The 15,096-nt window shown below is 42.6% G+C and overlaps 1 protein-coding gene across 1 annotated transcript in view; it reads right to left on the bottom strand.

The window, feature by feature from the left end:
• The window catches only part of LOC311233635 (histone-lysine N-methyltransferase PRDM9-like), a gene marked incomplete at both ends in the record, with an annotated part of 31,175 nt that extends 20,480 nt beyond the window's left edge, over window positions 1-10,695 (bottom strand). Inside the window, 3 exons of the mRNA XM_084320601.1 lie at window positions 1,853-1,983; window positions 9,257-9,398; window positions 10,681-10,695. Of these exons, the coding sequence (XP_084176727.1) occupies window positions 1,853-1,983; window positions 9,257-9,398; window positions 10,681-10,695 (288 nt within the window). The remainder of the gene's footprint in view (window positions 1-1,852; window positions 1,984-9,256; window positions 9,399-10,680) is intronic.
• Between the last annotated feature and the right edge of the window lie 4,401 nt (window positions 10,696-15,096).

The raw sequence follows: 15,096 nt of genomic DNA, 5'->3' as shown, positions 1-15,096 counted from the left end.
CGTTAGAAACACCACAACAACCCAGGACACACATAAATGGTCATCAGACATCACTTGGAACGGGATGTTACTTTCAATGAGGATAGTTACCATAGCAACCATAGTCGCGTGTGTATAGTCACCAGCCTGCGCCATTGTTTACTGCAGTAAGAAACACGTTAGCGTCCAGCCTGTGCTTTTTCATCACCGCCCGTCAGCCAATATGTAATATCGGAGTTGCGATACAACTGTCCATCAATGAAGGGTTTATCGATGAACAGACAGGTCTTTTTGTTGCAGTTCCTTGCGTCCGTCATAATTGGATGGAGTAGACGTCGTCTCCTCATGATCTCAGATGGATATTGATCAGTGATCGCGAAGGCAGAGCCTTTCAACTCTCTGCCTTTCTCCATGATGGCATGCTTCATTTTGGACTACGTGACCCTCGCCACTATGGGACGAGACTTCTGGACCCCTGGCTCAGTGTCTGGTCAGTAACAGGGCTGAGTGTCTGGTCAGTAACATGGCTGAGTGTCTGGTCAGTAAGATGGCTGAGTGTCTGGTCAGTAACATGGCTGAGTGTCTGGTCAGTAACATGGCTGAGTGTCTGGTCAGTAACATGGTCTCCCAGTCCCTCCACGCTGCAGTAAACACACAAAATAAATGTGCTGGTATCCCATTCTCACTTTCTCCAACTAGGAGAACGGAAACGCCCCCCCCCCCCCCCCCCCCCCCCATACCTCAAAGAACTCATCACCCCTCACTCCTCCTCTCCGCTCTGGCCAGGCAAACCTCCTCCAGCGCCCAAGGACAAATCTCTGCACTATGGGAGATCGGTCTTTTTGCTCTTCCGCTCCCAGTCTGTGGAATGCTCTCCCCGACTACCTGAGAGCACCACAGACTGTGGATGCTTTTAAGAAAGGCCTCAAAACTCACCTTTTTAGTCGAGCCTTCCGATGACTTTTTATCAAATGTTTTGCTCCACACATTTTATGTTCTTTTACCAATTTCTTTTATCAGTTTTATTTATTCTATGTTTCTCTATGTTATTCTATGTGTTAGTCTTGCCTATTTTCATATTATCTTTCCTTTATTCTCGCTAGTTTTTAAGTTATTTTAACTGTAGCGCTTTGAGATTTGCCCCGCAACTGTAAAGCGCATTACAAATGGAATCTATTATTATTATTATTATTATTATTATTATTATTATTATTATTATTATTATTATTATTATTATTATTAACTCCACACTGCAAAAAGGGTCCGACAAAAATAAGAAATAAAAACAAGTATGTGCTTGAAACAAGTAAAATTAAAATATCTAGGGTTATCTCTCCTGATTGGATAAAGTGGGAAGGGATACCAGAAGATGTAGTTTGTGTTTTACTGCAATTTACCTGAAGATAATCTAAAGCAGTGGTTCTTAACTCGTCTAGCCTCGGGACCCAACACAAAAAAAAGGTTTGGGGGAACTAATGGGATAACTGGGGTTGCAACAAAAGTGCAACTAGGGCTAAAAACACAATGAAATAAAATAATAATAATAAATAATATATCCTTCTTAGCTTAACATAACAGGGAACTAATGGGATAACTGGGGATGTTGTTTGCTCCTGACAAGAGTCTCAAAGTCTGGGGTGATGGTAGACAAAGCAACTCTGAGGTCATGCTCAATGTCCAATCTGTTCCTCTGCTTTGTCTTCAGCTGGACCAGAGCTGAGAAGCCAGTTTAACAAAGATAGGTAGTGGAAAAAAAAGTTTAAAAAATGTATAATAATTAACAGACATCCGCGACCCACTCAAAATGGCCCTGCGGCCCACTTTTGGGTCGCGACCCACCAGTTGAGAAACACTGATCTAAAGGAAACAATACCTTGAAGTGTGGCGGGAGAGTCTTCTTGGCTCTGTGTGGCTGTCCTGGAGCCACCTCCACGTCAGGGCAGAAGACAGGAGGACCGTGGACAACACACTCACACAGGTAGAACTCCTCACAGCTGTAGCAGTCTACACACAGAGAGACAGAGAGGAGGTGGAGAAGAGACGGAGCCATAAGGAGAGAGAGAGAGAGTCAGTCAATACATAAATATTAAAGGATTGCCGCATTGCCGTCAAAAGTTTTAATATTTTAGGGCGGCTGGGTGGCGCAGAGGGCAAGGCGCTCGTCACCAACGCAAGAGACACTGGTATCGAACCCAGCTGTCAGCGTTGCTCCCGGCTTGGCCGGCCGTCACACTAACACAATTGGCAGTTAGAGGGTGGGTCTGGGTCGTTGTGGACAGCGACTTCTACAGTTTGCTCGGGGCGCCTGCACAGCGAGGGAAGGATCTAGGAGAGGTAGTGTGACCTTCCACACGTTACACTCTCTCAGCGAGAGTCCACGCTGCCAGGTGAAAAGAGGTGGTGGGCTGGGTACACATGTGTCGGAGGAAGCATGCGATAGTCTCCGCTCTCCCGGACCGACGGTAGGGGGTAGAGTGCGCAACGACCAGGAAGGGGACTGGGGAATTGGCACAACGACTAACAGTGGGAGGGGAGAAAAAACGGAAAAAGGAGGAAAAAGATATATTTTTTAAAAAGTTTAAATATTTTAACAGTTTGCCATCCTTCACAACAGAATTTATAGCATAATGTATGCAGTGTGTTACAGTATATCTGGACAATTAGAAGCTAATCATTTTGGTGCAACACCACCTAGATGTATACTATGATCAGAGCTTGAAATCTTGGTAAGATTTAGCTAATAACCCGCCATAAGGTAACCGACTAACAGAGCTGGTCAGAATACCAGGAAATATATAGAAAGTTTGTTATGCTATATCATTGAACTAGCAAAATTTCCCTCGGGATAATAAAAGTATTTCTATTCTATTCTAGCCGATAGCTGTGGCTATGACTGGCCAGGATCACTTCTGCTGCGTGGTCCCATGCTACGCTACATTGTTAAATGCCACTCTTACAAACCATTAATGTTCTTGATGGATATTCCCGGTAAGGAGAATCATAAAGTTGCAATTTAATTTCATGAATGGATAGTTATGTGGCTGGATTATTTGGAAAAGAGAATGCCGAATTAGTAAGGAAAAGGAGCCTGATTGCGAATGTTTTCTTCTTCTTTTATAAATAAATATTTTCCTGCCTGTATTATATATTTGAGAGATAGCTCTTTGTGGGGGAAGAGATCAACTGAAAACGGGTCAGATATGCCCTGGGACAGATAAAATAATAATTCATTTATTTTGTATAGCGCTTTTCAAAGACCCAAAGTCGCTGACAATAGGCAAAAAAGAAACAAAGAACCACAGGGAAACGGAGGACAATAAGAATACACAGGAACATAAAACCACAAGTAACGGATAACAAGTACGGGAGGAGAGTAAGGGAAAACCAAGGGGGGTGGGGGGCAGGAGAGGAGAGAACTTGGGGCAGGGGGAGATGTAGTATAATGTTATTAAACTATGGACCTGTACTGTAGATAAGACTTCAGGCTATGGAACCGTTATGGGAGTACACAAAACCTTTACTTCATTCGGTGTGTTCAAACTAGAGTTGTTCCGATACCGATACTAGTATCGGAAATGCCGCCGATACTGCCTAAAATGCTAGTATCGGTATCGGCGAGTACACGTAAATTCTAGCCTCCGATCCCATGATGTAATTTATCTCCTGCCGAGTCCTGCGGAGAGTGAGGATTATAAAATGAACATGTTTTAAAGTGTGATGCTGTGTCATTTTAACAGCAGATACACTTTCTTAAATTCCATTGTCCCCGACAGTGCGGTGTGACGGGGAGCTCGGACGGGAATCGGGATGTGTTTGGCTGGTGTTATGATAGCATTAGCTGGAAAGATAGCTAGTTGGAACAACATCCGCTTTTAACGTTACATCAAATCAGATGATCGCCTGTCCTTTCTCCAGGACCTAACACTGTCCGTGACCGTCTATCAACAATAATGCACCCACGGTGAATTGTATTTAAGTTAAGTAGCTACGGACTAGCGTTAGCTGACTATTACTAACGTTATCTTAATGTCGATGCGGGAAGGCGAGCTAGGTCAGTTAGCTTAGCTTGATAACGTTACCGTGTCTAAAGTTGGTGCTATTCACATAATCCAGCAATAATGGCTGCAGACCTGCAAGCAAAGTACAGCAAGTGCCAAAGGATAAGAGTCTGAGGCGGAGTTTCAAAAGAGAATGTTGAATATTTATTTTGCATCAAAAACCACAACATGAACGTTCTATCTGCCACTAGTTTACAGACTGAATAGGGTATATCTGCAGAGCCACTGAGTAGCGAGTGCAACACCGTTTAATGTCCGTGTGGATCATTGGAGTAGGGTATATCTGCAGTGCTGCAGCCCATACTCATTGATTAATGATACTAATACAAATCTATACAATCACCTGTTGTTGAATAAATACCATACGTTCTAGTTATTACTAAAAAACAGTATAACAGTATCTGAAAAAAAAAAAAAAAAAAAAAAAAAAAAAGTATAATTTATATAATTTTTTTTTATGCACTGGTATCGGATAAATATCGGTATCGGCCAGGGGAGGAAACTAACTTTTTGGCTTACCAGCCAACTGGCGAGTATCTGATTTTTTTTACCAGCCAAACAGATTTTTTACCAGACAAAAAAAATCGCTAATTGTGATAATTACTTCTTTGTATGTCAAGCCGTGTCAATGTTGTGTATGCATCTGGGTAGGCACACTGTGCCTTTAAGACAGCACGGTGGTCTTACGACAGTGCTGTGAAGTACCGTCAAGTGTTGTGGTAACGTCAGTTGGGTTGTTGTGCACAGTGCACTGGTTGAGCTAGCCCCTTTCGTGACTGCGATGTGCAAGCCAGGGGCTTTTGAGCATGAAATAAAATGTCTAACCTTACGTCGTAGTCCGGTGCTTTTTTGGAAACATTATAGTCATAACAGATACACCTAGCTGGCTGCTTTGAGCACACGGGGCTAACGTTAGCTAGCAAGCAGCTATAGCTAAAACGCTAACTAGAAGCTAACCACTGTATACAGTTCCAGTAGACTAACATTACACCTCTGTGATTTAAATGTGTCCTTAGTAACTTATACTCGAGGGTTGTACTAGGGTTGGATGCAGTTCCCCGTTGGTCAGTCTGTCTGTTTTCCATCTTCTGCTGTGTTTAACGTTATCTGTTTGCGAGTGCTCCTGATGGCTAGCCTAGTACCGCGGGACTTTTATTATTATATGTCCGCGGGTTGGCCAGTACTGCGCAAACGTTTATTAAACATTATATGTCCGCGGGTGGTCTTGTGCAGTGCTCTCGTGGCACTGTCAACTAAAGCGAACACTCAGAAGACACGCACCGTTTGCCAGTGCAGTGATTGCAGAATGTTTTATTTTTTTGTATACTCGCCAGCAGGGGAGGAAACTAACTTTTTGGCTTACCAGCCAACTGGCGGGTATCTGATTTCTTTTACCAGCCAAACGTAAAAAATACCAGCATTTGGCCAGTAAAGTGGCCTAATTTCCTCCCCTGGTATCGGCCGATACCCAAAGCTTAGGTATCGGAATCGGATCGGAAAGGGAAAAATGGTATCGGAACATCTCTAGTTCAAACCTCTGTAACTCTATTTCATTAGCACTCAGAGTGATTCCTCTTTGTTGTGGAAAAAAGTTCAGAATGTTTCCTTTCAAAAGAGACCAGACTCATGCATGTGCTATAAGTATAAAGTATAATAAATTGCAAATTACTTTGGGTATGCAATCGCCAGGCGTGTTATGCAAAACTAGCCCCATTTTTGCCCGATGCATATTCCACTGCAAAGACGGCACATAAGTAACGATATGATGCGTCGGTCATCAATATGTAAATCAAGGTAATTTAATGGTCGACAATGACATTGTGGACTCATCATTGCAGCCCTAGTCTATATGCGAGAGGTCTATCTCTCTGCCTAGAAACTACAAATAGCTCAAAATAAGGCTGCCAGACTAGCTCTCCACTGTTCAAAGCACACTAACATTGGAGTTATGCACAGAAATGTATCATGGCTTCCGGTTGAGAAACGTCTGCAATCCCGTCTCATTACTTTTCTCAGAAATGTTCAAGTTGTCAAAAAACCACAGTATTTTTATGATCATATAGTTTACATAAGAGAAGAACATGACCAGACACGCTACGTCAGGCCATCTACTGGCACCTAAACCAGGGCTGTACGTTAACTCTTTTTGCACATAGCACTGGTGCTACAGAGGTTGATAGTTTTGTAGCACAGGCCAAAATCTTGTAGCACGAGTATAAAACGTCTCTAAAAACAACCACAAGTATAGTGCAGTTCATTACTTAAATAGGTATGAGACTGGCAAGGGACATGAATCTTGCATACAGGGCACACAAAATCCAAACTTTAACAAGAAACGTTTTCAGACAAATTCTCTCTTTATTTGCCCATAATGTAAAACTAAAAAAAAACAAGGACATAACCATATAACCGATATAACAGAAGCAGTGCGAGACCAGGCAGCGCTGGTGTGGACTCAGATTACAGGGAAAGCTAGAAACCAACATAACAAATAGATATAATGCATACAAACACCTGTACATATTTGTGAAACAAAATAAATAAAATTATTATTATTCAAGTGTGTGTGTGTGCACACACACACACACGTGTCACAGTTCCAGCATCATGTCTGCTGGCCACTTTTTCAAATCCACACACACACCATTGCATTAATCAGAAGTACAAGGAACTCTGCATGAATGAAAAGTGCTTTATAAATAATGAATTATTATTATTATTACCTTATTTGCATATTGTCTCGTTATTAGATAGATAGATAATTAATACTTTATTGATCCCAGAGGGGAATTTAAGTAGTCATACGATGTAGTTATGTGCATCTTCATCACTGAGGCCGATCTCGATACGGTGCCAATGATACGATACATTTGAAGCACCGGGCAATAAGACGAGACACGATTCACCCCCTGTTGAGATACGATACGATTTGATTCAACATAATGCGATTCGGGGCGATACGATGCGATTCAACACGATGCAAAATAATGATACACGATGCAAAATAATGATACAATTTTATGGTATGACAGTATTGTATTCCTTATATGCAGCTTACCGGTATATTATTATTAAAAATCAAATAATCTACTGTAAGACACTTTATATAAAAACTCTTGGGTGCTTAAGACTTTTGCATAGTACTGTGTTTTCTATCAACTTTAGCTAAAATCACACACACAATGTATATACACACTACTGTGAGACAATAATAATCAGACTTAATGATTTTATAATATTTCAGATAATAACTATCCAGTTAGTATTTATATTGTAACGTTTGGCCACTTTAAATCAAGAGAGAGAGAGAGAGAGAGAGAGAGAGAGACCCTAAAACTTAACCCTAACCCTATCTACCTTGACCCTAAACTTAACCATGGGCCGAGAGAGAGAGAGAAGAGAGCGAGAGAGAGATTGAGCGTTCTGATGCTCCGTAGCTGACCACCACACCATGATGGCATTTTGTCAACAACACAGTTTGAACGGGATCATCCCTACGTTCCCCGGGTCCTATGTTCCCCGCTTGATTGATTGAAATTTTTATACATTTTTATTATTTCTTATTAATTATTAATGTCCGCCTTGTTTCGAACTGGTTAAGCTTAGGCCCTCTTTCGAAGTTGGTTAAGGTTAGAATTTGGAATCAGGGCTGGTGGTCTGATCAAGCAAGCGGGGAACATAGGACCCAGGGAACATAGACATGCTCCCGTTTGAACCTGGCTGGAGCAAGCGATATAAAGAAACAAATTGCCAATAAATGTGAAGTTATCTTTGAACCTGTTGTCAAGCGTTGTCGATATACCCCCCCCCCATTTCCTCACTAATGGAACTGGTGTTGCAGAGTCACGTTAGTTAGTTAGACACTGTAGTTTAGCGTTAGCCAGTTGATCAATTCTATTCATGTCTCCTCGACTTCCACTGTTTGTTGATAACTGTGACGCCTCTCGCCTTCTGTTGTAGCGAAGCAAAGATAGTATTTGCTGTGTGCAGTCACAGTGCACTGCTGACAGAAGTGGATGAGAGGGAATTATATGAATGAACGGTTTTGACCGATGCAACAGATGCTACAACAGATAAAAATTTGCCACGGAAAATCATTTTCCCACTCTGCGTTATATCTGTACATCTTGTTAATCTTCTCATTTTGTCTCGTTTCTATTAGCGGTGGTCCCTCTCGGGCTCGTTTGGGGTTTTGATTTTGTACTAATCCTTCTTTTGTTGGATTTAATACCTTAAAAAAGCGCTTCATTTTGTCGAAGTCACTCAGTCAGTGTACATTGAGCTCGCAACTCGCTGGCATATTGTTCGCTAGGAATTATGGGATTTGGTGTTTGATATATGGACTCTACGCAGACGGGACATTGTTTTTAATCGCACGAGACTACAACTACCAAGTGGATAGCGTGGCGCCGTGGCCCATTCAACTTAATACGTCACTATTTTTTTATTTATTTATGCACCACACACGCGGGCCATCGCACCAGTGCTACTGAGGTAAATCCATTCATCGCACAGACTGACGTCAGTGTAGCACGTGAGACATATCTCGCACTGTACAGCCCTGCCTAAACCCAGAACATATCTACTCAAATCTTCTGTGACTTACAGAGGGGTCATCCCTATGTTCCCCGGGTTCTATGTTCCCCGACAGCATTTTCAGAAAAGTGGGAGTATATTTTTTTTTATCCGACATTACAAAAAAATCTAAAAATGTAAATAGTTATGATCAGGGCTGAAGTTGAATAAAAGATTTATGACTGTTTAGACTGCATTACTCTGTCACATTGATCTCCTGGTTGTTCCCCACTTAGGTTATCTAACTATCGCGCCACCACAACTAGAAACACTGGCCTGGTCTGCTTCTAAGTTCAGTGGCCTGACTGCAAAAAAAAATTATAATAATTTTTTTTCTTTTTCTTTTTCTCAAGTACCACCAGCAGTACCACCAAGTACCACTAGTGGTACGCATACAACAGTTTGAGAACCACTGGCCTAGTCTATATATGTGAGAGGTATATCTCTCTGCCGTTTCGATGACATTTTGAAAACATTCTAGGCTGATGGCGAGCGGAATGAAACAATACACGTCTTCTAGTTTTTATATAGTTCGATACTGAAACCCTGTTAAATGCGCTGCCGTCTGTCTTGGCCAGGACACTCTTGAAAGAGATTTTTAATCTCAATGTTAAATAAAATATACTAGGTTATACAGTACTTACAGTGATAGTGGTCGTCCTCAGGAACCTCCTCTTCTTCATAAATGACCCTGGGCAGGTTCCTCAAGTTGATCCCTCTGGTATAACCCTGATCCTCCTCCCTCGGTGGAAGCCCTGGTGTGATGGGTGCAGCTGGCTCAGCTCCCTGGTGCAAGAGAGAGAGAGAGAGAGAGAGAGAGAGAGAGAGAGACAGAGAGAGACAGAGAGAGAGAGACAGAGAGTGAGAGTGAGAGACAGAGAGAGACAGGGTGAGAGAGCAAGAGCGATAGAGAGCGATAGAGAGAGTGAGTCAGTCAGAGTGAGAGTGAGAGTGAGAGAGAGTGAGAGAGAGAGAGACAGCGAGAGAGACAGAGAAAGAGAGAGAGACAGCGAGAGAGACAGAGAAAGAGAAAGAGAGAGAGACAGGGTGAGAGAGCAAAAGAGAGAGAAAGACAGAGAGAGAGAGCGATTGAGAGAGAGACAGAGATAGTCTGTTAAATCAGGAGATTATAACAACATCCCATAATTCTGACTGAATTCGGTCGTTAAAGAATCGTAAAGAGTAGGGGGTTGCCCCGACGTTCCTGGCCAAATTCCCAATCAGGTCTCTGACATCAAGGCCACCTAATCATCCCTTCACCTTAATTGGCTGATATCAATCCCGGTCTCCTGAGCCGTTCAGCCATTGTGTAGTGTGATGTGTGCCTGGTGCCAGTGTATGGCAGCCATTGTGTAGTGTGATGTGTGCCTGGTGCCAGTGTATGGCAGCCATTGTGTAGTGTGATGTGTGCCTGGTGCCAGTGTATGGCAGCCATTGTGTAGTGTGATGTGTGCCTGGTGCCAGTGTATGGCAGCCATTGTGTAGTGTGTGATGTGTGCCTGGTGCCAGTGTATGGCAGCCATTGTGTAGTGTGATGTGTGCCTGGTGCCAGTGTATGGCAGCCATTGTGTGATGTGTGCCTGGTGCCAGTGTATGGCAGCCATTGTGTAGTGTTATGTGTGCCTGGTGCCAGTGTATGGTAGCCATTGTGTAGTGTGATGTGTGCCTGGTGCCAGTGTATGGCAGCCATTGTGTAGTGTGATGTGTGCCTGGTGCCAGTGTATGGTAGCCATTGAGCCTGCGTAGCCCAAGGTTGGGTGCTACCAGTGGTGGTGAAGGAGGCAATTTCCCTAACCCTACGTTGTAAAGCGTTTTGAGTCTGAGGAAAGCGCTATATAAATGTAATGAATTATAATTAGATCTTCTTATATTAAAGGGATATGTCTGATTCTTTTTAAACATAGCCCTATGTCTTACCAATGAAGATTAGGGCTGGGCGATGTGGCCCAAGTTTCATATCACCATATTTTTCTTTGTTTTGATGGTATAACAGTATTTGGTGGCATTTAGTTTCCCAGTACAAATTTGGCTGTGATATGACATTGTTTATGTTGTTATTGTAATACACTTGTCCTGGCGCCATTTAATTCAAAATGGTCTATTTGTTGTCTATTAGCATTATAAGACAGAGTCAATGCAGACCTGAGTAGCAGAATGTGGAGCTTTATTCCCTCTGGCTGACCTCTTGACCGGGGCTGACCTCTTCACCGCTGAAGGACCTGTTAATATTATAGGAATCATATCATATTGTAGCATATATCATATCATACATTATATAATATCATACATAATATCATATTGTAGCATATATCATATCATACTACATCTTATCACATAGTATATATCGTGGCATATAACATATCACAATAGGGCTGCAACGATGAGTCAGCGGCGTCGATGTCGACCGTGACATTTCATCGATTTGCATATTCATGACCGACGCATCGTAGTTACTTATATGCCGTCTTTGCAGTGGTTCAAAGTCACAACATGTCATCTAACGAGTAAATATAAATAACTTAAACCAGTTAGTGATTCTGCTAGGATTCCAGTGTTTCACTATAATATAAATAACTTAAACCAGTTAGTGATTCTGCTAGGATTCCAGTGTTTCACTATAATATAAATAACTTAAACCAGTTAGTGACTCTGCTAGGATTCCAGTGTTTCACTATAATATAAATAACTTAAACCAGTTAGTGACTCTGCTAGGATTCCAGTGTTTCACTATAATATAAATAACTTAAACCAGTTAGTGACTCTGCTAGGATTCCAGTGTTTCACTATAATATAAATAACTTAAACCAGTTAGTGACTCTGCTAGGATTCCAGTGTTTCACTATAATATAAATAACTTAAACCAGTTAGTGACTCTGCTAGGATTCCAGTGTTTCACTATAATATAAATAACTTAAACCAGTTAGTGACTCTGCTAGGATTCCAGTGTTTCACTATAATATAAATAACTTAAACCAGTTAGTGACTCTGCTAGGATTCCAGTGTTTCACTATAATATAAATAACTTAAACCAGTTAGTGACTCTGCTAGGATTCCAGTGTTTCACTATAATATAAATAACTTAAACCAGTTAGTGACTCTGCTAGGATTCCAGTGTTTCAGTCTCATTGGACTTGAGTTTACATTTTGACGTCCACTCCAGCTGCAAGGGTGAGAATGGGAGGGGCTGAGTCTGAGTCTGAGCCCCCCCCCCCCCCCCCCCCCCCTCTCTCTCTCGGTACGTTCAATGATTTGAAGTAGCCAAACTTTACACTATAAAAACGAACTGGATAGTTGATGATAATAAATATTTCACTTCATTAGCAGAAATATTCAATCAAAAATCATTAAGTCGGCTATAAACTATTCTCCCTGTGTGTGTGTGTGTGTAAATGTACTATAGGCTACTATTTTTGATTAGGCTAATTAGCTTTAACAATGTTATTATGGGTTCTCTCTCCACTGTGTTCACCTTGCCGTCTCTCCAGACCAGGGCTCCACTCTTCCTCCTCCCCTGAAGACTCCGGTACAGGAAGCATCACCTTCTGGGACTTCTTTCTGGCCATAAAGGCCGGAGGTTTAGGCTTGAGTCCCGAGATAGAAAAACAGACAGAGGGACTGAGGGCTGCAGGAGAGACAGAGACGACAGACAGACAGACAGACAGACAGACAGACAGACAGACAGAGACATACAGAGAGAGAGACAGACAGACAGAAGCCTAAAGTCACCGCCGATACTTTGCCAAAGGAGCAGGGACGTGGACAGGACTTTAGAGGGGCAGGTGCTCAAAGGCTGAAAATAGCACTATACCTGTGTGTTTCAACCGAGGGCCCTTTTTGGGGGGGGGGGGGGGGGGGGGGGGGCGCCCTTTTTATGCTTTTTGGGCGGTTTTGGTGATGCTTTTTGGGGGGTTTTGGTGGGAATAAGTGCTTAACCTACAGACCCCAAGAAGTGCTGTATAGTCTGTATTGTTTAATATAAATGCATTTTCTATTCCAATCCAGATTTGTTTTTGAGATTCCCAAATCCCATCGGACTTGACTTCTTCGTGTCCCTCAGTGAGTGTAATACCAGCATTCAACTGTATGCCCCACAGCGGTTTCTATCATCATCACCATCACCCACGCTATGCATAAAATATAGGTCCGTGGAGAGGAGGCCGTGCAAACTGCTCCTAATACAACTAATACTGTTACTACAACAAATATTACTACAATTTTTTTTTTTTGATCCACTTTTTCTCCCATTTTTCTATATTTTTCTCCCATCCCAATTTCGTATCGTCCAATTCAACCCTCCCCTGTCACGAACGCTGTTTCTTGCCTCCCACAAGCCGGCTGCAATGTGGACTAAGTCATACATAGCACAAGTCCCCTCCGGTACTTGAGGTAACGGCAGTCGCATCTTTTCACCTGCGCAGCTCGATCTCTCAGTGTCGAGGAGTAACGCGTGGGAGGCTCACGCTGCCCCCGACACTTCCTGATTCTACTGCGCAGGCGCACCAACCGACTTGTAGGAGTCGCTTGTTCACAACGTTCGATCCCCACCCTTCAGTTTCCCTCCCCGTAATACGGCCAATGTGTATTACTGGGGACGACCAGCTAAACTGAAAACAATGTGGAGAGCTGGATTCGAACACGCGAATCCTAGCGTCTCCACACTGGTGGCGAGTGCCTTGCCCACTACACCACCTAGCCGCCACTACCATTAATACCTATACTAATATTGTTACTACAACAACTATTAATACCTTTCATAGATTTCAGAAAAAGATGGTTCTCCTTTATTCTGCGGTAGCGTTTCTTTTCCGCTTCACCGAGCCCGGTCCACTCTGTCACGGAGAAGTATCGCCGGATATCTTCAAAATCCTTCCACAAGGAGAGGGGGAGAGAGAAATGGAGAATGCATGCGAGTGACAAAGAGAGGGAATGTGTTTGTGTGAGACATAGGGAAAGTGTGTGTGTGAGGGAGTGAGGTTTGATTGATTGAAAACTTTATTAACAGATTGCAGAATGTTAAGGGGATGCAGACCAGAGAAAGACTTTCGTCTTGTTTACATCAGGGTCCCCCATTTTCAATTCATAATGACATTTATGACATACGCAACATAGATATATATCATGACATTTATGACATACAGGTACACAGTACTGTTACATTTGTGACATATAATGCAAATATACAGAGATCCTAACAGAAAATATATACATACGAGGGGGAGGAAACTGTACTAGTGTATTAGGAAGGGGGGGAGGGAGGGGGGGTTTGGTAATTTACGGGGGCCAGTTTCGAATTGCAGCAAGTAAAGAGCATTAAATTGTTAAGACCTTATAAAACAAACTATTCAAAACCAGCGTCGGTGGCACACACATCACACGCCAGTTAGAATAGTACCAGCTACAGCGTGTACTACAACCCCTGCCCCAATGATGGCTAAGCTAACCAATGTACTCACAGAAAAGAAAAACGGTTAAATCTATTTTCAAACAACTGTACACTACAACTAGTCACAAGGTCTTAAATTACATACTGTGTGTCGACATGATGGGGTTCAAATGTAAAGAAGTAACCAAGACGGGCCGCCATTATTACGGTCCCTACATTATATGAAGATATCGTTATACTTCGAGATTCAATCACAAAATCATCATGAATACTGTACGGGTCTGATAGACTAATACACCATAAAGGCTTCGGATACGAGAATACCCCATTTACAGCACACAATTGATTAGATTCACGTGGATTAGGATTAGGGGACAGAAAAGTCTCACCATTGTCAGAGACGGACACGTTGATCCAAAAGGAGATTGTTTAGCGCGCAGGTGCAATTGATCAGGTGCCGATTGATGTTGCATCATGGGACTTTGAGTTCGTCAGTTTTGATCATCTGGAGCACTCTGGTGCCACCTTGAGGAGACAGCAGGCCATACCACGTAGGAAACAGCTTTTAGCTTGTTATTTTAATTTTTTTTGGTTTCTCTTTTTTTTATTGGAAGAATTTATGCAAATGTATACATTCCAGTTATACTTTCAAATTGTACATCTTCCATTTCCTTCCCCATTACTATCCCCGGCCTAACCCCACCCCATCCCACCCAAGGAGGGCGACAACAAACATACATATAGTTCACATAAATAAAAAATTAAAAGCATTAAGCTCTGCCTGGTTCCCTCCAGCTAGTCCACCAGGTTTGGAGTTCGGAAATGCAGGACTCAATGTGACTGAGGGGTGGGTTGTGAAGGGATTGTGTGCTGATGTATATTTGGGTGTCGTCAGCGTAGCAGTGGAAGTTGAGGTTGTATTTACGAATGATGTGACCAAGGGGGAGAATGTAGCAGATGAAGAGCAGGGGGCCGAGGACTGAGCCTTGGGGGACCCCCCTGTGTGACTGAGGAGTGGGAAGAAGTGTGGCCGGAGAGGGAGATGAATTGATGTCTGTCAGTGAGATAGGAGGAAAACCAGTCGAGTGCTGTGCCTACTGC

This window comes from Notolepis coatsorum (assembly GCF_963971535.1).
Source record: "Notolepis coatsorum genome assembly, chromosome: 8".
Classification (NCBI taxonomy): Eukaryota; Metazoa; Chordata; class Actinopteri; order Aulopiformes; family Paralepididae; genus Notolepis; species Notolepis coatsorum.
This window is presented reverse-complemented; position numbering and strand designations above follow the sequence as displayed.